Source organism: Antennarius striatus, chromosome 24 (assembly GCF_040054535.1).
Source record: "Antennarius striatus isolate MH-2024 chromosome 24, ASM4005453v1, whole genome shotgun sequence".
Classification (NCBI taxonomy): domain Eukaryota; kingdom Metazoa; phylum Chordata; class Actinopteri; order Lophiiformes; family Antennariidae; genus Antennarius; species Antennarius striatus.
In genome coordinates this window covers 1,354,497-1,381,575 of record NC_090799.1, presented here as the reverse complement: position 1 = coordinate 1,381,575, position 27,079 = coordinate 1,354,497, and the positions used below count along the sequence as shown (strand labels likewise).

The 27,079-nt window shown below is 46.7% G+C and overlaps 2 protein-coding genes across 7 annotated transcripts; one reads left to right on the top strand and one right to left on the bottom strand.

Moving 5' to 3' along the window:
• The first annotated feature begins 299 nt into the window (after positions 1-299).
• LOC137591624 (ATP-binding cassette sub-family C member 4-like) lies at positions 300-18,824 on the top strand. Of its 6 annotated transcripts, none has more exons than XR_011034678.1 (35): positions 300-409; positions 510-668; positions 2,969-3,124; positions 3,665-3,775; positions 3,856-3,976; positions 4,068-4,289; positions 4,362-4,451; positions 4,529-4,692; positions 4,776-4,901; positions 4,979-5,228; positions 5,305-5,412; positions 5,487-5,576; positions 5,648-5,839; positions 5,912-6,006; positions 6,113-6,199; positions 6,298-6,394; positions 6,780-6,998; positions 7,109-7,246; positions 7,321-7,358; positions 7,444-7,550; positions 7,622-7,768; positions 7,844-7,923; positions 8,009-8,159; positions 8,267-8,386; positions 8,532-8,642; positions 9,684-9,784; positions 9,866-10,057; positions 10,138-10,293; positions 10,387-10,476; positions 10,606-10,778; positions 10,855-10,960; positions 11,036-11,170; positions 11,249-11,294; positions 12,458-12,515; positions 18,166-18,824. XR_011034678.1 is itself a non-coding variant. In XM_068309744.1 (34 exons), exons 3-33 carry the CDS (start codon positions 3,054-3,056, stop codon positions 11,285-11,287), a joined length of 3,927 nt encoding a protein of 1,308 aa, XP_068165845.1. In that variant the 5' UTR covers positions 300-409; positions 510-668; positions 2,969-3,053; the 3' UTR covers positions 11,288-11,294; positions 18,166-18,824. The 6 variants fall into 6 exon arrangements, 1 of the variants encoding a protein (XP_068165845.1); XR_011034682.1 differs by having other exon boundaries at positions 12,458-12,581; XM_068309744.1 differs by lacking the exon at positions 12,458-12,515.
• On the bottom strand, positions 11,557-26,963 carry abcc4 (ATP binding cassette subfamily C member 4 (PEL blood group)). Its single transcript, XM_068309743.1, has 31 exons — positions 26,571-26,963; positions 25,897-26,007; positions 23,998-24,118; positions 23,682-23,906; positions 23,523-23,612; positions 22,589-22,752; positions 22,035-22,160; positions 20,467-20,716; positions 19,843-19,956; positions 19,666-19,755; positions 19,396-19,587; positions 18,322-18,416; positions 18,155-18,241; positions 17,448-17,544; positions 16,825-17,022; positions 16,541-16,678; positions 16,411-16,448; positions 16,218-16,321; positions 15,988-16,134; positions 15,776-15,855; positions 15,538-15,688; positions 15,338-15,457; positions 15,146-15,256; positions 14,964-15,064; positions 14,699-14,890; positions 14,466-14,621; positions 14,283-14,372; positions 13,975-14,147; positions 13,787-13,892; positions 12,246-12,380; positions 11,557-12,161 (listed from the first exon to the last, which is right to left on the bottom strand). The coding sequence occupies exons 1-31, from the start codon at positions 26,642-26,644 to the stop codon at positions 12,081-12,083; spliced, it is 3,957 nt and encodes a 1,318-aa protein (XP_068165844.1). The 5' UTR covers positions 26,645-26,963; the 3' UTR covers positions 11,557-12,080.
• Between the last annotated feature and the right edge of the window lie 116 nt (positions 26,964-27,079).

Genomic DNA, 27,079 nt, shown 5'->3' with positions numbered 1-27,079 from the left:
ACTAAATGAAAAACAAATTGGAGTTCAATCTTTTTCAATAAACACGGTGATGACTTCAGGATAATTTCCCTTAAATTTAGCATAAAACCAAATTGGTGCATGTGGTCAGGTGACTGAAAAGTTTGGGTCCAGAGGCGGGACTTTGTGCCTGATTCACTTTCCAGTGAGACAGTTTAGAAGATTTATGGAACATAACCGACAGAAACAGTGTTGCCAAGCAGGTTAATATCCTTCCAGTGTGTTTGAAATGCGCTTTAAAATGTAAACAAGCTTGCTTATTTTTTAAATTTTTTTTTTAGAATTCCACCGGCGCTCTGATCATCGGCATGTAGTCGCTGATGGGACAAGATCCCGGAGAAGGGAGGAAGAGCAAACAGAGGGAGCTTTATGAGAAAAGACTCGGAGAATGGTACTAAATATAAAAAAAATGTCTCACACTTACACCATAATGAACCAGACGTGACCCAATGTCCTGTTAACCAATCGCTGTCCTCCTCTCCCGTCATAAGGACAGCGGTCTGCAGCTGATGGACGAGCTGATTGGCGATCTGAGCGTCTGATCGAAACACGACGGTGTCAGCCAGGACGTGGACAGGATCCAAGAGCTATTCAGTTTACCTCCGAACGACGACTCTGTGGACTCGAGCAGCCAGTGACAGTCGCTTAAGGTGGGACTTCACTCACCTGTCTGGATAAAGGGGTCACTTTTCTGGGTGAACTTCATGCACTGCCTCTTCTAAAGGGACGGAAACTGCCTCACGTCAAAGACCAGTAAAAATTCACAACATAAAGCTACCAAATTGGGGCCGCGTCCGTAATCAAACCTATGTTCGTCTTGATTCTATGTTCTGTCCAATAAAGGCTTTTCTTTATTTTTGGATAATTAGTCACACAATCCTACGAAAAAAAATTTTTTTTCTCGGTTCATGAAAAACCTGCAGTCTATGTAAACACCGCAGTCTGGAAATCTTTTTAAAAAATGATTTAGACATTAACTCATTGGCTGCAGCCATTTTCAAGCTGAATTCCCCGGACTCTGCTCTGAAACTTTAAACCTTTGAAGCTTTGAAACTTGCCAAAACTTCTCTGTCTATCTCTGATTCTCCATCCTCTGTTCCATAACTGGATCAGTGCTGTTGTCCTGCTTACTGTAGAGACACATCTACAGGATATAAACTAATTGCTTTAAGTGCCAATTCAGAAGTCCTAAAGCGACCTAACTATTTATGTTCCACAAATTTATCTGTTTAAATATAGAGGAGAAGGAGACAAACTGAAACAAACGTAATTTAGACTCTTAAATAGTGTTTTAATTAGAATATTAATTAAGTCCAACCACAAAACCCAAACTGCAGCCTTTAAAGCGGGCTGTCAGCGGCCTCTAGCGGCGGGTGTGTGTTACTGCAGCTCGGGGGACCGGAAAGACGGAAACCGGAAACAGACTGTCAGACGTGTGGAGACAGAGCGGAGTCGAGGATTACAGGTAAGATCTTAAGCCCGAGCCCGACTCCAAACCCGACCCGAAATTCGGGCCGGGTCGGGCTCAAAAAGTCAGTAATTAGGTCGGGTCGGGCTTTAATACCCTCGGGTTGGGTCCGGCTGGTGTTTAAGATCTTATGATCCAAGCCTCACCCGGCCTGAACTTTTTCAATATAATGTATCTCAAATGATCTATGGATATTAAACAAAGAAAGACCCTGATAAAATGTAGGTAAAACAGAGGGCGCTGTGTGAGAATCGTCCATCTACAGTCCCTGCCCCGTTCCCTCCGTGCTTCAGCTTCTCTCCTGTCACTTCACCTTTCCGATCGAACGCACTGAAAGTAGAGGTACGATCTTCAGCCTGAATCCATGTGTGGTTTCAATATCCCCGGAAGGTAACTTCACCGTTAGTCTCAACTTCTGACATGTTGTGTAGGGTTCTTTCATCGGAAACAGTGACGACTACCTCCAGGCTTGCGTTTGTTCGGGTTTTGCTGTGAACTAAACCCTCTTGGGTTTACTGAAGAAGTTCAGCGGTTTACAATTTGGAGAGGATACAGCGCTGGGCTCCCCAACAGACACAGAACAAACCTCTGCAGGAGAGCCCCGAATGTTCAGTTACTGTGTTTGGATTGGACTGTCCTTGAGTCACCAGACGCCTGACTCAGCCTCACATGTAACGGTTAGGGTTAGGGTTAGGGTGTGCTTGTGCTGTACTTGTGTGTTCAGAAAATTATGTGATAGACAAGAACTGGATAGACAAGTGTACAGCTATCTGTGTTTGTGTAAGCAAATGCGTTTTGTGGTTGTTTCCATTGTTAAATGGAAAATTCCCAACACGTTGCAATCTTTTACTGAATAAGATGATCAGACGTACAACTCAATACAGCACGTTTCATTTCAGAGTCCCAACTGGGAAGTACCCCCAAGGCCCGCCTTCAGACCTCTCAGGTTGCGTGCATGATAAACATTACACCGCAGTGGTCTCCAGGTTTAAAGCGTGTATAAAAGGATCTCCTGCTTCCAGAGCTGCCAGTGTTAAGTATTATATAAATTATATTATGTAGAAGATGACAGATAAGGATTTGATTTAAATTTTATTGCTACAGGAGAGTTAATTTTTACTCCCTGTTGGGATTAAATACAGGCTTGGTGTACTTTAACCTTGAAAGAATTCAGCACAAATTCCTTCGAAGCAGGCGTGTGTGTGTGTGTGTGTGTGTGTGTGTACAGCACGTACAGCGTTCATGCACTGGTTAACTTTCACTTCTCATTTTTCACGGTGGATTTTTTTCAATGCAACTCCTAGAAATTAGAAATTCTTCGGACTCGACGAATAGATATCGATTATTATATGTGACGTCATCCGCACTCCAAACTCAGCAGCTGATGGGAATCAGAATTTCCCGCTGGTTTCCTGTCATGAGGGATTTGTGATATTAAACCCTGCTGTAACGTGATCGACCTCGACTCTGACTTGATTCCAGGAGTTTGTTTTACTTGATGTTCCTGAACTCAACACATCGTGGTGACAGTCCGGTCTGAACGGAGCCGACCCGGGACCCCGCAGAGATGTCAGGGGGGGACAGAGGGAAGCCCAGCCCGCTGGAGACCGCGGGGTTCTGCTCCAGGATGCTTGTGTGGTGAGTTGGTTTGATTCGTTCACACCGGTACCGGGATTTAATTCCGCACTGGAATTTCTCTGTACCGGGATCTCTCTGCACGGGATCAAAGGGCGTGTTTCAGAAGTCTGGTGCCAAAAATTTATCCAACCGGTTCCTCAAACACGTGTAGCAGAGAAGTTAAGTTGTTTTTTACTGTTCTGGTTTTGGTTTTTTTTGGTTTAAAATTTTTTAGCTGGTTCTGAAGGTGTGGAGAGGAGAGAGGGGAACCCCACCTCTGACCCATGTTTGGTCTGCACCTGTCAGAACTCACCCTGGGCTTTAGTAGCCCATATTATAAAGCCCACAGCCGTCTGGAGAATTCTTGTCTGGTGACATAAATGTTTACACCAGGAGGGGTTGAGAGATTAATGACTCCACTGATGTCAGAATGTCTCCTGTCCCAGATTAACCCATATGATTAAAGCTTGTTGTTTACAAGGAGACTAAATGTAAGAATTTGTCCTCTTGTTGTTGTTGCATCAATATATTTAAGTTTCGTTGCGTTCTCTTCTCTTTCAGCTGGATTTCGCCGCTGATGCGTCTCGGTAAGAAGAAGAACCTGGAGGAGAGCGACCTGTACGGCGTCCTGCTGGAGGACCGGTCGGAGACGCAGGGCGAGGAGCTTCAGAGGTGCCCCGCCTCAAACACGATGCAACACGGATCTTTGAGAAGATTAATGCGTCACGATAAAATGCTGATCTTTGCTGCAGGTTTTGGGACCGTGAAGTCAGAAAAGCTGCAAAGGAAGGAAGGAAGCCGAAACTCAGCAAAGTCCTTATTCAGCGCTACTGGACACTCTTTGCCCTGGCTGGGCTGTTGGCCGTTTCAATGGTGCGTTCAATGGTTCCTACTAATAATAATGATCAATAAGGTGGGAGATCAGGTTTGAAATTGTGGCCTGTCGTCTGTTTACTCCACATAGGAGACGATGAAAGTAATCCAGCCTCTTCTCCTGTGGAGAATAATCCAGTTCTTTGAGACGTCCGACTCCGACGACCCCGGCCTGACCTCGGTTTACGCCTCTGGAGCAGCGCTCTCCCTCTCCGCCTTCGCCCTGACCTTCTTCCAGAACTCCTACTACAACTCCATGATGACGACCTGCATGAAGATCCGTGTGGCCATGTGTCACATGATCTACAGGAAGGTGAGCGTCCATCCGGTTTGAGGCCTGACTGGAAACGGTTCTGGTTTTCACGCCCTGCTCTCGTCTTCTCAGGCTCTTCGCCTCAGCAGCGAGGCGATGGTCCGAACGACCACCGGCCAGATCGTCAACCTCATGTCCAGCGACGCCAACCGCTTCGACGAGGTGAGGGCGACGCCTTCTGCTCCACGCTGCCGACTGGGGATGTTAGTGACCGTAAGACGTCTTCACTTCCTGTTTAGGTCCTAACCAACCTCCACTTCGTTTGGATCGGCCCTCTGGAGGCAGTGGTGGTCATCGTGCTGCTCTGGTACTGGATCGGTCCGTCCTGTCTGGCCGGTATGGCAACCATTGCCCTCATGGTGCCGTTGCAGAGTTGGTTTGGGAAGATGTTTGGCCACTTCAGGTGAGGGGGGGTAAAAAGATTCAAAATTCCTCTTTTGTTTCCCGTAGAAGTCGATCCAGCTTTTCCTGTTTTTTTGTTCTCAGGACCAAAACGGCGATCTTCTCCGACAGGAGGATCCGCATCATGAACGAAGTTCTGTCCGGCATCCGGATCATCAAGATGTACGCGTGGGAGAAACCGTTCGCCGCCTTGGTCGCCGAAGTCAGAAGGTCCAAAACCGTTCGGAACCGCATGAGAGACGGCGTTTTAGAAGGTGTCTCCTCACAGCATGAATCTCCTCCCCCAGGAAGGAGATCCACCAGGTGCTGAAGAGCTCCTACCTGCGCGGCTTCAACATGGCCTCCTTCTTCGCCAGCACCAAGATCCTGGTCTTCGTCACCTTTGCCGTCTACGTTGTCCTCGGCAACACCATCACCGCCAGCAGCGTGTTCGTCACCGTCTCGCTCTACGGCACCGTCAAGATGACCGTCACACTGCTCCTGCCCCTCGGCGTGGAGAAGCTGTCGGAGTCCATCGTCAGCATCCGTCGGATTCAGGTCGGTTGGCGTCGGTTGGTTCCACAGGAGACGTGAAGGTTCACCGTTTAACTTCGTGCGTTGATGAATCTCCCAGAACTTCCTGCTGCTGGAGGAAGTGAAGGCGACCAACTCGTGGCGTTCGCCGGAGGAAAAGGATGCGAGCTACGTGGAGATGGAGCGTCTGCTCTGCTATTGGGACAAGGTGAAGGGCGTCGCCGTCAGGTGGGTGTGATGTCATCACCGGGTGGTTCCTCACAGCGGCGTCTGTCTCCTCAGTGTCTGGACGCCCCGTCGCTGCAGGACGTCTCCCTGGCGGTGAAGTCCCACCAGCTCGTGGCCGTGGTCGGCCCCGTGGGGGCCGGAAAGGTGGGTGCAGCGTTTATCCGTCGGTTTGTCGGTCCGTTCCGTCTCACGTCAAACGTATCTCTGTTCATCAGTCGTCCCTGCTGAGCGCCATCCTGGGGGAGCTGCCTGTAGACAAGGGGAAGCTGAGGGTCAAAGGTCGGGTCACCTACGCCTCCCAGCAGCCCTGGGTGTTCCCAGGAACCATCCGCAGCAACATCCTGTTCGGGAAGCCGCTGGACGTGCAGAAGTATGACAGCGTGATCCGAGCCTGCGCCCTGAAGAAGGTTAGATACTTGAAGCAGAACCATCGGCATGGAAACAAGCGTGTTTTAACGCGTCGTCCTGTCTGAGCGCAGGACCTGGAGCTGCTCCCCGACGGAGACCTGACGCTCATCGGGGACAAGGGCGCCACGCTCAGCGGGGGGCAGAAGGCTCGCGTCAACCTGGCGAGGTCAGATCCCAGAGTTCACGAAGAATACGAAACGGTTGTCGTTATTTTCTGTGTCTTTGAATCTGTGTGTGTGTGTGTGTGTGTGTGTGTGTGTGTGTGTGGACAGGGCCGTCTACGAGGACGCAGACGTCTACCTCCTGGACGACCCGTTGAGCGCCGTTGACGCCGAGGTCGGGAAGCATCTCTTTGAGCAGTAAGCAACACTTGGAAGCCGTGTGTGTATAAACGACGACACGCGTGTGTGATAGACGTCCCCCTCAGATCGGCCTCGCTGTCCGTGTTCACGCTCAGGTGCATCTGCGGTCTGCTGAGGAACAAGTCCCGCCTCCTGGTCACCCACCAGCTGCAGTACCTGTGGAAGGCCGACCAGATTGTGGTCCTCAAGGAGGTTTGTAGACGTCCTGGCAGCGATCTGGAAATATACCTGGAGTCTGATTGAGCAACTTTTCTTTTACGTAAAGCGCCTGCAGCTGTAATTACCTGATCCCTTTAGATTACATGAGAACAATTGGAGTTATTTAAGAACTTTTACTGCATCTAACACTGATAAACAGGGAGGAGGTGTTGAGATGATCTCAACGAATATCATCAGGTTAATGGTTGAGCTATCTGAACTGGCTAGCCTCCAGTGTACGACTGGAGGACAGTTACTTCTTCTGTTGTGCCATAAATTAAACCTTCAGGTTACAAATGCTGCATGTTTTCATCCTCCTGCCCCACAAACAATGTCTGGACATTTAAAATCCCACTTCCTGTCTCTCTTGACCCCACAGGGTCGCGTCGTGGCTCAGGGTTCCTACAGAGACCTGCAGCACTCGGGCCTGAACGTCGTGTCGCTGCTGAAATCCGACAACGACGTGGATCCGTCGTCCCGATCGTCCGACCCCGACAGACAGTCGTTGCTCAGCAGGAGGACCAAAAGCTCACGCGGGTCACACAGCTCCGCCAGCAGCCTCCTGCCACCAGAGGGCAGCGCCACACACGAGCTTCCTGTAGGTGGATTTTCAGAATAAAACCTGACCTTGCTCTGCTAAGGAGTTGCTGACTCTTAGAGGAAGTAGAGGTCTTCTGCTCGAGTCTCTGATGAGCTGTCGTCTTGCAGGTGGAGACGGTTCAAGCGATGGCGGAGGAGACTCGAGTCGAGGGAGACGTCGACCTCCGCATTTATGTGAAATACTTCACCGCAGGGTGTAACCTGGTGGTGTTATTCCTGGTTGTGCTTCTCAGTGTCGTCGCCGAGGTCAGAAATGATTCAAACTCAACGTATTTGTGTGTTCTTCATCAGTTTATTCTATTCTTCGCTTCCTTTTTCAGGTTGCTTATGTTCTCCAGGACTGGTGGCTGGTGTACTGGTGAGTTTCAATGTCAATTTAATATTACATTTTGCAGCTTATTTTCTTTCTTTTGTCTCTGCTGATGTTTTCTTTCCTCTGTCAGGTCCAGAGAACATGTTTTGAACAACACGTCCATCATTAAACAGATGAACGCGACTCATTCGTACGATCAAGGGTCAAATCTGACCTTTTACCTCAGCATATATTCAGGTGAGTCTTGATTCCTGTTTGTAATTTTGCTGCTGCTGTTGGATTGTGTCTTTAATCCGCTGCCGCTTCAGGTCTGACAGCCGCCGCCGTGGTGTTCGGTTACACCAGGAGTTTGGTCATCTGTCACGGTTTGGTGAGGTCGGCTCGGACGCTCCACAACAACATGTTCAACGCCGTCATCCGGACGCCCGTTCGCTTCTTCGACGTCAACCCCATCGGTGCTTCCTGTTCGAAACGGTATATCCTGGTGATACGGACGGTTTTAGCTGACTTGGCTTTTCCCCGCTTTGCAGGGAGAATTCTCAACAGATTTTCCAAAGACATCAACCTGATTGACTCCAAGCTTCCCATCGCCTTTGTGGACGTCTATCAGGTGAGAAACGAACGCGTGTTGAACTTTTTTACATCTTCGTTTTTGTCAGAGCGTCTCACCAGCGTCGATGCCTGTTGCTCTTCAGTTGCTTTTACAGGTTACTGGTGTGGTTGTCATGGCAGCGGCAGTCATCCCTCTCATCCTCGTCCCTGTCATTCCTCTGATTGGAGTTTTCTTGTACCTGAGGCGTTTCTATCTCTGCACGTCTCGAGCCGTCAAACGTCTGGAGGCTACAAGTACGTCCATGTATTCCTGATAAGACAAAGACATTCTATCACATTTATCTCTAGACATAAAGATAAAGATGGCTGACAACTCTTGTGTTCCTCTTGTGTTCCTGCAGCTCGGAGTCCAGTCTTCTCCCATCTGTCTTCATCTCTTCAGGGATTGGTGACAATCCGGGCCCTCAAAGCCGAAGAGAGGTTGAAGAAAGAGTTTGACGACCATCAGGACCGCCACTCAGGTTCTCCTTTAACATGACTAATGTTTCCAAGCTTATTTAAAGTAAGAACTAAAATCTCACCATACTAAAAGGATTATTTCTTGAGCAAAGAGTTTCCTTGTTGATTGAGGTCATTTTTACTCACATGCTCTCCTTCTGGTGTCAGAGGCCTGGTTTCTCTTCCTGATGACCTCCCGCTGGTTTGCTTTACGCATCGACTGCATTTCTTCCACTTTCATCACCATGGCAACATTCGGCTGCATCTTCCTCAGAGATGGTGAGAAATCATCCTTCTAAGACAATATTATTATATTATCAGACGGAACAATCCAGCTGACCTTCTCTTTATGCAGAGCATACGTCACTGTTTGTCACAAAACCATGTTTTAGAATCCTGGTTGTGCTAAGTTAAACTAAAATTTTACAGCATGGTGGTTCAACCTTTATAAAGGTCAGGCCTGTTTATAATTATTTGTTTTCAGAGGCTAGAACAACGAGAAAATTATTAAAGGGACAGTAAAGTTAATTGTAAGTGACATATATGTTATTAATCATTATGAAAAATAGAAGGAAAAATTAATTTTATGTGTGTAGCATCATCCGTTTGGTCAGAAAAGCCGCAGCAGCTTCCGCATTCAGTGGTCACGTGAGCCTCCTACGTCACTGGCGAACAACTTAGCTTAGCAGCCATAACAAACAATGCAATTCTAGACGTGATTAACACTAAAAATCTCAGGGCTACCTGCGCGGTGAACGGTTGTGTCAACAGAACAGCAAAAAGACGCGACTTTCAAATAAATTTTCAAATAAATTAACAAAGTCCAATATTAATAAATGGCGGTTAGCTCAATGCTAACATAATATTGACAATCCCATTGACAGGCTAGCGCGTTCGCATTTTTAGCGCGATACCTTCCCAGAAGGTGTTCTAAAGAACGGCAGGTCCTCATCTTCACGTCTTTTTGTTCTTCTGTTGACACAACCGTTCACCACGCAGGTAGCCATGATACTTTTGGTGTTAATCACGTCTAGAATTGCATTGTCTGTTATGGCTGCTAAGCGAAGTTGTTCGCCAGTGACGTAAGACGCCCACGTGACCACTGAATGCGGAAGCTACTGCTGCGCAGATTTTAAGCTTTTTGGACCAAACGGATGATTCTACACATATAAAATGTATTTTTTCTTCTATTTTTCATAATGATGAATCACATACAGTATATGTCACTTAGAATTAACTTTATTATCCCTTTAATTATAATCTGTCAATGCTGTGGAAAAACATCCTGAAGCAGTTTTGTTTTTTGCTTGTCTTCCTCAGGACTCAATGCCGGGGAGGTGGGCTTGGTTCTGACCTACGCTGTGACCCTGATTGGAAACTTCGAGTGGATGATGAGGCAGAGTGCTGAGGTGGAGAACATGGTGAGAACCTGGTGACTCTGAATGCACTCAAATATCCAGGATGGACTGGAGATGTGAGGAAATGTGATGTTTGTCCTCCAGATGACCTCAGTGGAGAGAGTGGTGGAGTACATGGAGTTAAAGAGCGAAGGGGCCTGGGCAACCCAAAAGAAACTGCCTTCTGATTGGCCCAGCAAAGGCCTGGTGACCTTCGATCATGTTAACTTCTCCTACAGTGATGATGGACCTCTGGTCCTGAGAGACATCAGCACCACCTTCCAGCCCAGAGAGAAGGTGAGACGTCTTCAGTGGTTTCCAGCCACCAACGTCTCTCTGAAGCACATAGTGATCAGCTTTGTTTACCGGTTTTTCAGATTGGAGTCGTTGGCAGAACTGGAGCGGGAAAAAGTTCTCTGATCTCGGCTCTGTTCCGCCTGGCGGAGCCCCGGGGGAATATTTACATCGATGGGATTCTGACGTCTGAGATCGGCCTCCAAGACCTGCGGCAGAAGATGTCCATCATCCCTCAGGTGAACACACGACTCCATCCGTCGCTTCATGATGTTCATGAAACTCCACACCTGTGTGTTTCTGAACGACTGATGTCCGTCCTCGTTTTCCAGGACCCGGTTCTGTTTACAGACACCATGAGGAAGAACTTGGACCCGTTCAACCAACATTCAGACGAAGAACTGTGGAACGCCCTACAAGAGGTTCGTAACGTTCAGTCGAAAGACAAATGATGTCAGTTTGCTGGAAGAGATCCCATTAAATCGACGTGAGGCCACAGACGTCCCTTTTAGAGTTGTAGGATTTATCTTGACTGCCCCCCCCCCCCCCAGGTGCAGCTGAAGTCCCTGGTGGAGGAGCTGCCCGGGAAGCTGGAGACGGTCCTGGCCGAGTCGGGATCCAACTTCAGCGTGGGCCAGAGACAACTGGTGTGTCTGGCCAGAGCCATCCTGAGGAAGAACCGCATCCTCATCATCGACGAGGCCACGGCCAACGTGGACCCCAGGTACCGCCGACCCCTGACCCCGTTTGAATGGGATCATTGGCTTTGTGTTTATTTACTGGACTTTGTGTCTCTGTAGGACAGACGAGCTGATCCAGAAAACCATCAGGGAGAAGTTCAGAGAATGCACCATGCTGACCATCGCCCACCGCCTCAACACCATCATCGACAGCGACAGGATCCTGGTGAGAGCTCTGACTAGATTCCTGCTACGAAGAGTCTTCTCTACAGTAGAGTTCAACCTCTGATCCTGCTTTTAGGTGCTGGACAATGGTGTGATCCAGGAGTTAGACCGTCCCCTCACCCTGCTGCAGAATAAAGAGGGCGCCCTCTATAAGATGGTGCAACAGATGGGCCCGACTGAGGCAGCGGCTCTGTTGGAGGCAGCCAGACAGGTGAGGCAGCACCTGAATGCACTCTGTGAAGCATCGTTAACTTTCACGTCGCTAAGCTAACTGTGACTCTGTCTGCAGCACAGCGGCGCTGACAGCCTGAAGCCGCCGGAGCGATGAAGCAGATGTAAGTACCTGAGAGACCACCCACTGAACAAGAAGACACCACCTCGTTTTAAAATGGACAGGACACAGACTTTTATTTTGAAGGATAACTATTCGGAAAATAGACAAATCATGTGATTTTGTGTCTGGTTTTGATTCTCTAAAGTAAAAACTTTATTTCTGTGTAAATAGCTTGTATGACGTTTTACTTGCATACGTAGGCAAATAACCTTTGACCTCAAGGCAGGAAAGAGTCTGTAAAATAGGTTCACCTACATCCAGTGTGGAGTTATATGTATTTATTTTGAAATTAAACATAGCAAAAACAATTAAAAAAACCATTGAAACTCAACTCGAAATGTCTGGAAACAGTTTAAACATGGACGTCATTAGGTCGTCACTCATCCTGTGCAATGATGCAACCAGTAGATACAGTACAAACAAGGCAACTTTGGACAGGTCCATTAAAAAAGAGGCACTTCATTAATTTGATTGTTACAGTAATTTTCTTCAAGGCATCAGCGATCACTGTTGAAGGTTAAATATAACTTAGCAGCAAATGAGGGTCCTGTTGCATCTTCAGCATGAGGTGCTCTTGAAGACACGTGTTTAACCTTTAACGTAAAGCTTCATTTAAGGCACAGACGATAGTGATCTATTAAAATAGTGATTTCTAAGCCCTCTTAGCTTGAAGGAAACGACTCCAGTCCCATATGGCCCCACCGGTCGGGATCCTTCGTTCACCGGTAGCTGGAGGGGCCTCCTGCCTGGGGACTCAACAGTCTGTGGCGACGTACAGTCCACCTCCTCACAGGGCCGTCTCAAAGATGACCAGGCTGCCGTCGGCGGGGCCATTCGACAAGCTGAGATTGCTTCTCCCGTCGTAGGCCTGGAAAGAGTTTGTGTGGAGTCAGATTCACAGTAAAAAGCGTTTCCGTTCACGTGTTTGAGGATGACACGAACAAGCGTGCACCTTCTTTGCTGCCTCCTGCAGGGCGGCGGCCTCCTGCTTGCCAGTCTGCTGCACCATCCTGTAAAATATGCCTTCTGGGTCTTGCAGCAGTGAGTAAGGCGTGTCGTAGGCGTGAATTTTCCCTGCATCTAGAACCTGGAGGCAGATTTGTAGTCCGTTAACACGATGTAGACGTCTACTGTGGCTAGAGTTAACTTTGACATTTGTTTCAGGTCGCCTGAAGACTAGAGACACCAACAGTCAGTCCAGCCTCATCATCATCACCTACAGGCAAGTGGAGCACTAGATGCTGCACCAGGGTTAGAGGGTCAGATCACCTCCACAATAACCAGGAAGGTAACTTCCACACAAGATAGATCAGAACAAGTGTTTCAAAATAGTTTAATTACCATCCTACTAAAATAATGCAGCAGTGGTAATAAAATAGAATAGTAAGGTAGTATTAATAGCAGCTACGTGCGGTGAGACATTAAAGTCAGTGTCGCATTTGCCTGTAAATTAGCAGCCTGACATTAAAAACTGTTTAAAAATGATTTAAGACACACAGTGCAGCAAAGAATAGCTGCGTCTCACCTCCTCACTGGACGACCAATTAAACAAAAGATTTAAGTAATAAAAGACGACGCTTAAATATCTTTCAAACTTCAGGTCACAAAATAACCAGTTTTTAATGTGTATTTTGCCAGACAGATTGGGAAATACACCACGTTGGCTGGCTTGTAAAACTGACTTTACGTGAGTGCCTCACCGCACGTCACTGATTAATAGTATAAACGAAGTAATGGTAGACCAACAAAGTTGTAGTATAATGCATATAATAGAATATTACTAGTATAAAACAGTACAAGTAATGTAAAAGAATAGTAAAGTATACTATGAAATGTAGAATGTAGTAATCCATTACTTCAAGTTTATCGTACACTAACAAAGTAGTAGTATACGTATAGAGTATTGTATTAACAGTATAAAATAGGAAATAACGTAGTAGTAGAGTAGCATGATGGAAAAGTGTAAATTAAACTAGCAGTAATCGATTAACAGAATAGTAGTATTGTAGAAAAAAAGTCAATACTGTTTAGTGAACTACAATTTTTTTACAGGACTGGCCCTGAAACCTAAATGAATGTTTGCTGCCCTCTAGTGGTTTAAAGTGGTACCTTCACCTACACTTATACTAAGTTATAGCTACACTGTTAATATAGACCGAAGAGGGCAGCAGAACATCTTCAATCACAGCAGCTACTGCTTCCTTGCCTGCAGGTGGTGACAAGAATAATGCCTATATGCGTGAGCATATGTAACCTCAGATCTAATCATTTGCGCATATACATGTTTATACAGAGCGCCCTCGTTAAAGCTTTCAGGAACCATAATGTTCCATGATATTGCGATACAGTAATTTAAACGTTTATGAACCCTCCCCACACTGATATTAAAGAACATTCTATCTATATGCACTTTTGCACGCGACGGCACACTGTATACACACACAGTCACACTATAATACTCCACTATCCAGAGCTGAAGGTCAGAGCTCTCACCAGGATCCTGTCGCTGTCGATGATGGTGTTGAGGCGGTGGGCGATGGTCAGCATGGTGCATTCTCTGAACTTCTCCCTGATGGTTTTCTGGATCAGCTCGTCTGTCCTGCAGAGACAGAGACACAAAGTCCAGTAAATAAACACAAAGCCAACGATTCCATTCAAACGGGGTCAGGGGTCGGCGGTACCTGGGGTCCACGTTGGCCGTGGCCTCGTCGATGATGAGGATGCGGTTCTTCCTCAGGATGGCTCTGGCCAGACACACCAGTTGTCTCTGGCCCACGCTGAAGTTGGATCCCGACTCGGCCAGGACCGTCTCCAGCCTCCCGGGCAGTTCCTCCACCACGGACTTCAGCTGCACCTGGGGGGGGGGGGGGGGGGGGCAGTCAAGATAAATCCTACAACTCTAAAAGGGACGTCTGTGGCCTCACGTCGATTTAATGGGATCTCTTCCAGCAAACTGACATCATTTGTCTTTCGACTGAACGTTACGAACCTCTTGTAGGGCGTTCCACAGTTCTTCGTCTGAATGTTGGTTGAACGGGTCCAAGTTCTTCCTCATGGTGTCTGTAAACAGAACCGGGTCCTGGAGAACGAGGACGGACATCAGTCGTTCAGAAACACACAGGTGTGGAGTTTCATGAACATCATGAAGCGACGGATGGAGTCGTGTGTTCACCTGAGGGATGATGGACATCTTCTGCCGCAGGTCATGGAGGCCGATCTCAGACGTCAGAATCCCATCGATGTAAATATTCCCCCGAGGCTCCGCCAGGCGGAACAGAGCCGAGATCAGAGAACTTTTTCCCGCTCCGGTTCTGCCCACAATTCCAACCTGAAAAACAGGAAAAGCGTTTCATCACCTCCTGTCAGGTCATAGGAAATCATCGGTAAAACTAAAAGACGACTCACCTTCTCTCGGGGGCGGAACATGGTTTTGAGGTTCTGCAGCACCAGTGGACCGTCGTCACTGTAGGAGAAGTCGACGCCGTCAAAGGTCACAAGGCCTTTGCTGGGCCAATCGGGCGGAGGTCGCTTCTTTGTTTCCCATGGTGCTTCACTCTCCAGTTCAGTGTACTCCACCACCCGCTCTACTGATGTCATCTGAAGGTCACAAACTGGGGTTATGGCCTGAGAGCTGCTCTGTGGTACAATGAATGCATTAACGGAGTCTCACCATGTTCTCCACCTCGGCGCTCTGCCTGACGCCCCACTGGAACATCCCCATCAGTGTGACGGAGTAGGTCAGCGCCAAACCCACAGAGCCGGCGTCCAGCTCTAACAGAAGGAGTTAAGACATCAAATATTCTAACATGATCCTGTGAAATACGGACAATCTGTTCAAAGACGAATAATTACGGTTTCTGAGCAGCAGGCAGCCGAAAAAGGTGATGACCACAAAGACGGAGCAGATGGCGTCGAGTCGGAGAGCGAACCAACGAGAAGTGGTGAGGAACAGGAACCAGGCAGCTGATCAGGAGGAAGCAAAGTGTTCATGACAGGAATTTAAAAAACCCCTCTGTTGGAACAGGAAGGCTAAACGGTACCGACCTGAGTGCAGGTCCTGATGGGCATCGAAGGTTTCCTGGAACCTCTCCTCCGCCCCAAACGCTCTGATTGTCCACAGGCCCTGAAGAGACGAGGACAGGTGGGAGAACACCGGACTCCGAGCTACAGGAGGACGACAGATGGTGGTCATCGGCCTGTTTAGAGTGCAGGATGCAGACACTGACGATCTTCAGGACACTCACTGGTGGACTCCAGGCGTTTGACGTTTCTGGAGGTCCGCAGGAAGTAGCGGCGCAGGTAGAGAAAGAAGATAAGGAGGGGGATCACTGGGAGTAGAATCCAGGGGATCACGGACACGGACACAGCGATCACACCGAGGATCTGCAGGAGCACCTGCTCAGAGAGAAAACCGTGTTAACGCCGATGAAAGAGGTTCTCCTGAGTTTAAACTACAGACACGAGGCTCTGAGATGTTTTCACCTGAATGAAATCCACCAGGGTCCACGGCATGTTGGAGTCCAGCTGACCCATGTCCTTTGAAAACCTGTTGAGGACTCTTCCTGAGGTGAAGCAGGGGAGAACAGAATGTTATTCAACCTAATGAGGCCTTTGAAAAGTCCCTCAATAAGTTAAGTGTCTCATAAGGAGGAGTCACGAAGGGATGATCGATATGTGTCACGACATCCACTTACCGATAGGGTTGATGTCAAAGAAGCGGACGGGCGTTCTGAGGATGGCGGTGAACATTCGGTTGTGCAGAGTCTGAGCAGACCTCACCAGCACGTGGAACAAGAACAAGTTCCTGATGAAGCCAAAAACGATGACGGCTGCCGTCAAACCTGTCAGAGCCAATGACTGATGATCAATAACAAAACCCTCTTAATGAAAAATCTCTGACTTGACGGTCCGGACGACAGATTACCTCCATAAATACCCAGAAAGAAACCCAGATCCAGCTCCTGGTTGACATTTTGACCATTTTGGACGATGGTGCTGCTGACGTTCAGCTTCTCCTGTTGGTCAGCCCTGAAGGGGAAAACATTGCTCAATTTAAAAATCAAAAATGGACTGAGAGAGCGTTGGATTTTTAAAACTATTTTTAGTGTTTGCCTCACCAGTAAGCCAGCCACCAGTCCTGCATGACGTATGAAACCTGGGAGATAAGAAAACCAACTAGTTTGAGTCTTTTCTCTTTGCTCCAACGTGACATGACAATCCTGACGCGTCGTTAGCGTTCACCCATACCTGAGCCAGGACGTTGATTAGCAGCACAGCTAGCAGAGCCACGATGTTAGCGCCAGCTTTCAGGTATTTCATGTACAGACCGAAGCCAATCGTTCCCTGAGCTCGACTCTCCTCTGCGACCGTCTGCACCACCTCTTCCTGTTTACAAACGGGTCACATTAGAATGGAGTCACACATTTAAACGTGGCCACAGCTGTCATCAGCTAGTAAACAGTCCTCTATCATTAATGCTCATTAAGGTGCGTTCCAATTGGCAGGTTCCTTTAGAGAGGTGGTGCACTAACCGGTACGTAGTCGCCGTCTTTGACTGAGAGCATCGAGGAGGTCTGAGAGCGGACGGAGTTCTCGGACAGAGTTCGGTTTCTGATGACGACGTCTTGAGACGTCTGCTGCTCCTCTTCCTCGTCCTTCTTCAGCAGGGAGGTGAAATCCACTCCCGACTGCTGCAGCTCTGTGTACGTTCCCTTCGCCACCATGTGACCCTTAAGCGTGAGCAAACACCGTTAAAGATGTCCTGAAGCAGGATCTACACACCATCACCACCGAGTAACGACTACTGAATAGATTTCATACACATTATATGTACAGATCCATTAAAACAGGTTCTAACGGTCATAATGGTGATAATAAGTACAATTGATTTCTTCCACAAATGTTAAAACTCTCAACTTCACCCTGAATTTCTACATACCAAATTAAAAGTTAAAAACCTTCAATCCAGATATGAGGAAGCAACTGATCCTAAAGCACTGAAGCGTATATTTATAAAAAGCCATCTATATTCAAATGTCACGATACACAGAAGACTCTCAGCTGTCTGTGTGATTATGATGAGGCCATGATGCAAAACAAACATGGCTGCGTGTTTCCCATACATGAATGCGTGTCAGTGTGGAACGAGACTTACCTCTTTCAGGACCAGGATCTCGTCGGCTGCCTTCAGGTACTGCAGCTGGTGGGTGACCAGGACTCGGGGCTTGTTCTTCAGCAAGCCACAGATACACCTGAGGGTCACAGACGTCTCATCGTGGTTGTTCCACACAGTCTATAGTCAGACCGGTGTCACGGATACGAGCTACGAGGCCTAACGTCTTTCAAACAGTGCAAATCTTGATTTTACTGGCAAGAATCTGCAGCCCCCCCCCCCCCCCCCCTTAAGTCCTCCGGTGACAGGAAATCTTTCCTGATGTCACTGGCGTTCGTGTGCAGGATGGTGACCAGAGCGCTGCAGGATTTCCTGTTTGGTAACAGACCTTACGGGTCATCCACTCCCGAGAACCACAGGAAAAACGAGAACTCCAATTATTGATGAACAAACAAGACACGGCTGGAAGACTATTTGGACAGGTCCAATTGAAATGAGTGCAACGTACATGTCAGTAATTACACTAATGAAACAATGTTCAGTTTGCAACTAAAGTGCTCATATTTCCCGCCCACATTAGTTATAAATGGATGGATAACAACACGCTGACACGCATCAGGCACAAAACCCCCCCCCACAACATTAGCATGGAGCTGAGGAGTAACGCGTGTGTGCATGAGAACACGTAGACGTACTGTGTGTAAAACTAATTTGACAATGTGGACAGGAAACGACTGACTCTCACTCACTGTTCAAACAGGTGTCTCCCGACCTCGGCATCAACAGCACTCAGAGGATCGTCCAGGAGGTAGATGTCTGCATCCTGATACACGGCCCTGACCAAACACACAGATTCAGACAGCGAGTCCAATCAATGCTGCTGTTCCTGGTTTAGTCTGAATTCCTGTGATCTGACCTCGCCAAGTTGACTCGAGCCTTCTGTCCCCCGCTGAGCGTGGCCCCCCGGTCGCCGATCACAGTCAGGTCTCCGTCTGGGAGCAACTCCATGTCCTATACAACCACAACCTCATCAATTAAAGACAATCGGAGCAACTGCTCCACATGTGAAAGAACACTTGTCCCATAAGCAGTCGTTAGGATTTCCATCAGGAGAAAGTCTCAGCTGCACTAAAGAGGCGGAATTCCTGCTCAGTTCTTATCTTATCAAGCCAAAGTAAAAAGGTTCAGACAGTGTTAGTTAATGTATTCACTGACATGGGAACACAGCTTCATCCACTACAGTAAGAACTGACATTAATATGTGTGGAAACAACATCAGAAGAATCCTGATTGATTGTGTTTGCTGCTCTGATCAGCTGTAGGTTTATTCAGTTCACAGCTTTCTGTTTGCCAATAACTGTCCTCAAAAGTAAAAAATAAACTCAAAATTCATGACAATCTGTTTTTAGTGGAATAAGGGATCTTTGTAGCTGTTTTCTGAATGGAAAATCAGTTTTATTTGCTGGTTTCTGCTGCTCTTCATGCTCAAAACAGTCATAGACTGTCCTGTTTGTTTACAGGGAACCACAACTACACAGCGATCCAGAAAATCTCAAAGGCCAAATATGAAGAGTTTTATATGATATTCTGCTCAGCAACAGACAAAAAAATAGAATTGCAATCTCCTTAGAAAGTAACTTACAGGTAATAATTCTGCAAAGGATGGAATTGTGTGTTTAGCTGGGTTGGCTCTGCAAATGTTGTGGTTCTTTCTGGAAGACTTCCTTGTTCCTCTGGAGGTGTTGACCCATCTTCAGATTATGTTTGGCTGATAATTAATGAAACTAGTATGACTAGAAATGCTTTCTAAATCCTGGTTTGGGCTATGTGAATTTTTTTAATTAATCATTCATCCCTCTGGTTAGATTATTCTCTCTGAAAAGGTCTGCAGTCATTCTATGACCTCTTACCAGCATGCGTTGAGTTAATACTTTATCTGAACTGCAATGAAGTGAAATCCGATGCAATACCCATCGGTAGTTAAACTCACCCTCTTTAGAGCACAGGCTCTGAGGACTCGCTCGTATCTCATGGGCTCCAGATTTTTCCCAAACAGGATATTACTGCGGATGGTTCCAGGGTACACCCAGGGCTGCTGGGAGGCGTAGGTTAACTGACCCTTGACCTTCAACACACCCTTATCATCAGGGAGTTCACCGAGGATGGAGCTCAGCAGCGATGACTGCACAGGTACAGGACAGGAAATCAAACATGAGCTGGGTAATGAGGGGGGAAACTGACAGATCGACACGGAACAAACCTTTCCAGCTCCGACTGGTCCAATCACAGCTATCAGCTGGTTTGAGTTCAGACTGAGGGACACGTTCTGAAGGGTCGGTGCATCGAGACTCTGCAGGATAGGAAATTATTGGAACATTATAAATGATGTTTGGGAGATGAACAGTCAAAGAACCTTAATCCAAATACCAGTTCTGACCTTGTCCCAGTAGCAGGTCAGGTCCTGGATCTCCACTGAGGGCTCCTTTCTCTTCATCTCCTCCTGAGTCAGTGCAGGGCTGGATTTTACAATCTCATCCAACATCAGAAACTCCTTCAGCGTGAATAAAAAACACAGGGGTGTGTCAGAGGTTTACAAGTTATTTAAATACCCTTCACCGACAACAGTAAAATGACTCAAGTATCATAAAACACGCATTTGCAAGTATTAAAATACTTAACCAGACCAGGATTTTACTATTGCCTTCGAGCAAATGAGGTGACATAACATAACCTCCACAACGACTTCAAGCTATCAGCAGACAATGGAACAGGAAGTGGGTGAAGGTGGAGACAGTTTATTGGATTCAGCTGCTCGGTTTGCTGTTTGACTCTGATGTCAACTCAGTTCCGTTTAGAATGTTTTTTTAAGTGAGATATTTTCCCTAAAATCCGAATACAGCGACTGTATTTGACGCTACGGCGTCACCACATTTCCCCATAAGCAAAACACATGACAACCGTGATGAGGAACAGCAAAGCCATTGAACATCAGAATGAGGCGACAGCACTTACAACTACCAACTGAGTTTATAATAATAATAATAATGATAACCCAGCATACCTGAATCCTTCGGATGCTGACTCGGGTCTCAAACAGCTTCTCGATGGCGTTGGGGAAGAACAGCGTGACGGTGAGTCTCACAGCGGTGTACAGCGACACCGTCACAAACACACGGCTGGCTGAGAGCGGATTTCCCAGCAGGACGTAGAGGGTGAAGGTGATGAAGACGATGATCTTGCTGGCGCAGAAGAAGGAGGCCATGTTGAGGCCCCGAAGGTAGGAGCTGCTCATGATCTTGGAGACCTCCTTGCTAAAAACACAGATGGACAGAGAAGATAAGGGCTTAAAATCAAATGAAAGCAGCCCAGACACCGGGGGGGGGGGGTATGAGCTACATTAAATAATATAATCAAGACGCTCCTGGCATGGGCTTCTATGGCAACACACCACCTGGAATAGCTACGAGAATCTCACAACCACAAACTGCACGACTGACAAAAACAACTGAAACTAGAATCAAAGGGCAGTTCCACCGCAGAATCTTATTTTGAAAAATCGTATTAACAAATTAAAATAAACTAAACTATGGCATACCAATGGTGGTGTTGGTGGTCAAAGTTAAAATGTCTTCTAGTCTAAGTAAAACTTACAAGTAAACATTGAGTAATACTTTGTATGACTATCTTCACAGAGTGAATGGAAGTTTTCAATAGTTGAATCTCACATTTATACCTGCATAAAGTAGGACAGAAATAAAGATAGTTCAGCTTCAACTGTTTAGTGTGTTTTTGTAGGTAAACTGAAGAGAAGATTTTGCCCTCAGAATGCAGGAAAACAACCCCATTTTCTAAAAAATTTTCCGGGGGAGGCCAATGTTACTCAATGTTTACTTGCAAGTTTTACTTGCCATTATAACAAGCCGCTGTCTGGGACACAGAATGTGGCTTTTTGTGGCTTACTCAATTTGTTTACTCTCAGCCACAGTGGCTTCGTTGTAATAGCTCCTGGTCCAAGCCCAGCCAACTACTTTTGGCTCAAATCCAAACAGATGGGAGTTTCATGGAGGAAAACAGACACATTTTACGCCATCTATAAACCACGCAGCAAAAAACAACCAAATCAAAGTCAAGGGTGAGCCCCACATCCTGAGTGTCACGCAGACGACAGATTCATATCCTCCATTCACTGCGGACACAGACGTTATGTCTATTCTGTGTTACAAGCATCTTCAGCGGACGCCAGGCGCTAAGCAAATGGCCAAGGCTGAGCTGCAGATCTGAAGAATGAAAGCAAACATTACAGCTCGCAGCCCCAGCAGGGAAAAACACGTTTGTCTTAGTTTGCATATCGCCTGAAAACATACAATGGTTCAAAGCTACAGGTGAAGCAGACCCTGGTTTTTTTTAACACACGTCCTGTTTGTTTAATGAGTCACAACGCGAGCAACAATTGCAATTTTCTACTTCCCACGACACTGAAACACATAATTCTGTGATTTTGGGTGTGTGGGACCATGTCTGCACATCGATGACTCACTTCTGATGGGTCAATGTCACAGTCTCGTTATCTGCATGAATAATAATAGTTCTTCACTACTTACTGCCAAAACCAAGGGTGCTTTTATTTACCTCCTGACATCAGCCACCAGGGCGGCGAAGGGTTTTTCCCAGGCGTACATCTTTATGATCCTGATCCCCGACACCACCTCGTTCATGATGCGGATCCTGCCGTCAGTCAGAGCCGCCGTCTTGCTCCTGCAGGAAAATACACATTTAAAGCTGGATTCAATACTGTGGATGTGCTTCTACTAAGAACTGCTGGCCTACAGCAGCTGTAATGCAGCACGAGCTATCCCTGAATAGGGTCTCGCTTTTTTTCTTTGTAAACAAGGAGACAGAATTCTAGGTTTATTACCAGCTCTTGCCCAATATCTCCCATGCAGCACTAAATATTTACAAGTATCTAAACCTGCAGGAGTCTTCTGTGACTTCCTGTGACTCACTTGGCAAAACATCTCATTTCACTGGTAATTCCCCCACAATGTGGACAGGATAAGAGTGTTTTTATTAAAACTGATCATAGCTTTATCGCAAAAACCTCGACTAAACACCAAAACCCGGTATCCAAAGGACAGATGTTAAAAAAACCAGTGCTTGCGTGTGCGTGTGTGTGTGTGGATTACCTGTACTTAGAGAACAGTCTTCCAAACATGGTTTGAACCGGCATCAGGAACATGAGGACCACCATTCCTGCCAAACATGATGGACCGATCTCCACCCACAGCAGCCCGACAACCGCCGCCGCCTGGAGGGGCCCCACCCACAGGTAGTGCAGGAAGATCGTTACCTGCAGACGATGAAGACGAGTCATCACACTAACAAGCAAACAGATAAACACGGCTTAAGCAGGAGGAAATCCCTTCTCAATCACATCCCGTCAATCCTTGAGATCCACGGTTGTCCTGAAGGAGACCAGGAGGCCAGATGGGGGTCAGCGGAGGACAAACATGTAATGTTGCATGGAAATACATAACAAGATAAAATGTCACTGGCAACAAACCTTGGCTCCTTCCCTTTATCTCCAGCTGCACCTACATTTACATCTTTGAGGCAACTTTCAAAGAAATGCAGTAGTTTGTTTAATCCCACTGACAAACCAACCGATACCGACAGCATCTCCCATCAGCCAACAGGACAGTTTCCACGGAAAAGTAGAGCCACCTGACGTTAGTTACAAAAGACTTCAATCAAAACCAGTAAGAGAGAGCGGTAACATCAATATCAGTACCGCCAAGAATCCACATGCCCCACCAGACCAGAGCAGATCCTGATTAAAACCAAACTCAACGCTGACACTAAGGCTCAAAGTGAGCTCAAGAGGAAGCCATGTTTCTCTGACCTGAGACTCAGTAACCACAGAGCAATTTTGAAAATGTGCCGCACCCATTTAAACAATACAGCTCAGCCATCACTGCAGGTAATGAAACGCATCTTTCACTGGTGTGAACTGTGCACTCCAGAATAGGCTGGCTCACCTCAGAACTTTAATATTAAGGAGACGACGTGTTGGAGAAGCAGTCAAGTGTTTGTCGTCCAGAACCTCTCAGCTTTACGTACCTCATCAAACTTGTTGACGTCATTGGACAGGAGGTTGACTATCTGGCCTGTGGTGGTCTTTCCCATGGCTGAACTGCTGAGACACAGCGCCTGGACAGAAATCAATAGTCAACGAAAGAAAATTGATCAAAAACACCGATTTAAATAGGAGGTTTTTACCTTCTTGTAGATCATGTGACACATGGCCACTCTGATCTTCATGCCGCTTCTCTGCACGTGGTAGAAGTAGAGGTGATGGAGCATCGTCAGGCCGATGGTGCAGAGAGACATTCCGGCGGCGTAGCCCAGAGTCTCGTACAGCGCCACGAGATCGTCTGGGTCGTAGGTCTCAAAGTAGTCAATGATTTTCCCCAACAGGACCGGCTGGACCACCTTAATGACCTCCTGGAATGCAGACAGGGAGAAAACACCATTTACATGGTGACATCATGGATAAATCTGAGCAGAGACCATCCAGCTCATGTCTTCATCCCACCTCAATGAAGGTGAACACTCCCAGCACGGCGTACGGCTTCCAGAAGCACCTAATGATGGATTTGGCCAGACTCGGTGTCCGCAGCTCTTTGGTGGCATCCTGGACCTCGTCATCCCAGTATCTATCACACACACACACACAGACAGACACACAGACACAGACACACACAGGTTAATGATACCGTTCTGAATCCAGATGACATCATTGAGAAGAGATTTCCCTCCTAATTAAAGACACTGATTGGCGGGTATGAGTCCGATTATCAAAGACAAGTTCAAGCCTGTGATGAAACTTCACAGCAACACTTGTGAGACCTGCAGTAGTGCTAATGATCACCTACATTAAAGCAAACATATTTCATCGGTTCTGAGAACAAAGAAGTCCAAAAAAAGGGCTGACAGATGGGACACTTTCTAGTTTGGCCAAGTGAAGCAGCAAAAATGTCTAAAAGGGCATTCCCATAACCTTCAACACCTTTCAGACAGCAGCCATAAACCCCAAAGGTCAACCTGAAAACAGATCACATGTGAGTCCACCATTCCTTTCCCACATCTCTGCTCTGCCTGAGTCTCATCTCACATTACTCCACCATTTGTGAGGGACTACGTTTTGCAGTGGAACAATCTGGGGTCAGTGTTTTCTTGGTAATAAAGGTATGTGTTTTCATTAGATTTCAGACAACAATGGAGCTCAGAGGTGTCAAGTAGGTGGAAATAAATCTGCTTTCCTCTCTAGTTTGTGTTTCTACACTAAATAAAAGGTCGACCGACCTTTTCTCTGAATGCTTTGAGAAGATGAGACTGTTTGCTTTTTAAAATCTTTTCAAACTGCTCTTCTTCCATCAATTGTTAAGTAAAACGTGATAGCCTGAAGTCTGTACAGACATGGAAGCTGCCTGATACTCTGTCTTCAGTGCAGTTAGATGCCAAACCACTGTCTGACAGCATTAATAACTAATTGGTAGATATAATTGTAATATGTAAAAACAAAAAAACACTTTAAAGTTTATTTTTCGACCTAACTTTCAGCACAGGAGACTCAAATTCTGAGAAAACAACTCAATATTCCGTTTATGGGCTGGCACTGTGGGTAGTGCCGTTTGTCTACATGTGGCTTCGTGGTGCACTGGCGTGGCGCCCAGAGTGTCCCCTGCCTCACACCCCCAGCCAGCTGGGATAGGCTCTAGCACCCCACGATCCACAACAACAGCGAGTCATGAAGATGGATGGAAGGAGAGATTGATCACATTTGAACACTTCTGACCTTTTTTACATTAAATTTACAATTTCCAGCACCTGATGGGATGCTGGTTCTTTAGGTTTTTAGAAAAACTTCCAATCCTAAGAGATCTGAAAGTGAACCAGCAGAGAATGAAATGGATCAAGATATCTGCAATTCTGACATTTTTAGTCATACAGGTTATACAGCCTATTGCTGTTTTGGCAGTCAGTTTAGCTTAGGTAATGGATGGTAAATTTTTGCCAACAGCAGAAGTTGTGCTGAGAATTGAAAGGATTTTATTTGTGGAACGCTTCGATCAGTCAACACAGAATGACATCGTTCACATCCTGTTGAACCATGTATGCCAGCCATCTCCTCTGGGGATATATTATGTTTAGATATATTTATAGAGCCAGAAAAACTACTGAAATAATTGCGATTATTTGCTCTCTGTTCTTTTTTGTCAGAGGTGTTGTCTAAAAAACAACAGCATTGTAATTTAACCTCTTCTCTGTTTGAACCATCTACAACTAAATGGAAAAACAAATTTGAGTTCACTCTTTTTCAATAAACATGGTGATGACTTTAATTTAGGATAATTTCACTTAAGTTTTGCATAAAACCAAATGCTTTTTTATGTAAACAGAGTCCAGTGAGAGTTATGAGCTCATTCTCTACCTATGCAGGACTTGGCCCAGATGTTTTGACCCGTCTTCGTGCAACACTTCGTACATATCATCTTCCTCCAGTTTCTGCTTGTATCCAATGTGGAAAAAGGGATTGAGCCACCTGACAGGAAGCAGACGAGACAGTTTAAACAGAAAAAAGTGGAAGAGAGTCAACTAAACACCTAGTTAATTATCACTCCAGAAGGTGTACATACAAACTGTGAAACCTTGAACCATGCCTTTTAAAACACTTCCCCAACGATTTTTCATCTAAACTGTGAACTTTGTTATTGAGATTAGTGATAGAAAAAACTGGAAACGTTTTTTTTCTCCCCAAATTAAACGTATTCTGTATATAATTACATAGTAAAAGAGTTATATAACCATCACAGAAAATGATTCAGCAGAACTGGGGTGGGGGGGTTGGAGTGGGGAGGTGTGAGGATGTTACCAGCGAGTTTCAAAAGTTTTGATGAAGAAACATAAAACCAACACGTTTCAAGACGGAACTGAACACCTGGGGAAACTTGTGTCGTTTATCCGGGGCTACCGCTGAAACGGGTTAATTCCGGGTTCGCTTTCACGGGTAATTACCGGGTGCGGGTGAAGTATGAACGCACTGGAGTCGAGCCCCCGGCTAGCGGTGGCTAACAGCGGCACTCGCTCTCCGTTTGGTCGGCTTACCAAAAGAACAGCTTGGACAAGACGCCTGCTTTCGCTGCGGGGTTGCTCTTCAGGGGTTTCCCGACTCCCTCCATGGTGTACCCGGTGCTCCTCTCCGCTTCTCCCCGGCGGTAGGAACGCTTCACTGGGCTACCCGGCGCGACCGCACTGCCAGGACATAACGGTGGAAGAGCGGCGTGGTGTCGCCCTCCTCCAGGCGAGGTAGCTGTTCCGAGGGCTTTAGGAAAACCAAATTATCACCTGTGCTGGTTCCGCCCCCTAAGCCCCATGATTGGTTGGAGAGAGGAACACTCGCAGACAATTGGTTCGTTGTTTGCTGCGATTTCACCTGATTGGCTCAGATTGTCGTCGTAATTTCCGCTCCTTATTAACTGGAATCTCTTTGAAGAACACGACAAACCCCCCCCACATGTTCTGATTGAATAACATGGAGATATAACTTCAGGGTTATATATGATTAACAGCAATGTGAAAACGCTGCTCCACCATTAATATGATAAAATATATAA

Coding starts and splice junctions, on each gene's coding strand:
- abcc4 (XM_068309743.1), bottom strand. CDS start 26,644: ATGGAGGGAGTCGGGAAACCCCTGAAGAGCAACCCCGCAGCGAAAGCA. Junction 23,907..23,997: donor GAGTGTTCACCTTCATTGAG/GTGGGATGAAGA, acceptor TCTGCATTCCAG/GAGGTCATTAAGGTGGTCCA. Junction 16,322..16,410: donor GACTGGTGGCTGGCTTACTG/GTGAGGCAAACA, acceptor TTTCCCCTTCAG/GGCTGACCAACAGGAGAAGC.
- LOC137591624 (XM_068309744.1), top strand. CDS start 3,054: ATGTCAGGGGGGGACAGAGGGAAGCCCAGCCCGCTGGAGACCGCGGGG. Junction 8,387..8,531: donor CCATCAGGACCGCCACTCAG/GTTCTCCTTTAA, acceptor TTCTGGTGTCAG/AGGCCTGGTTTCTCTTCCTG. Junction 9,785..9,865: donor GTGCTGAGGTGGAGAACATG/GTGAGAACCTGG, acceptor TTTGTCCTCCAG/ATGACCTCAGTGGAGAGAGT.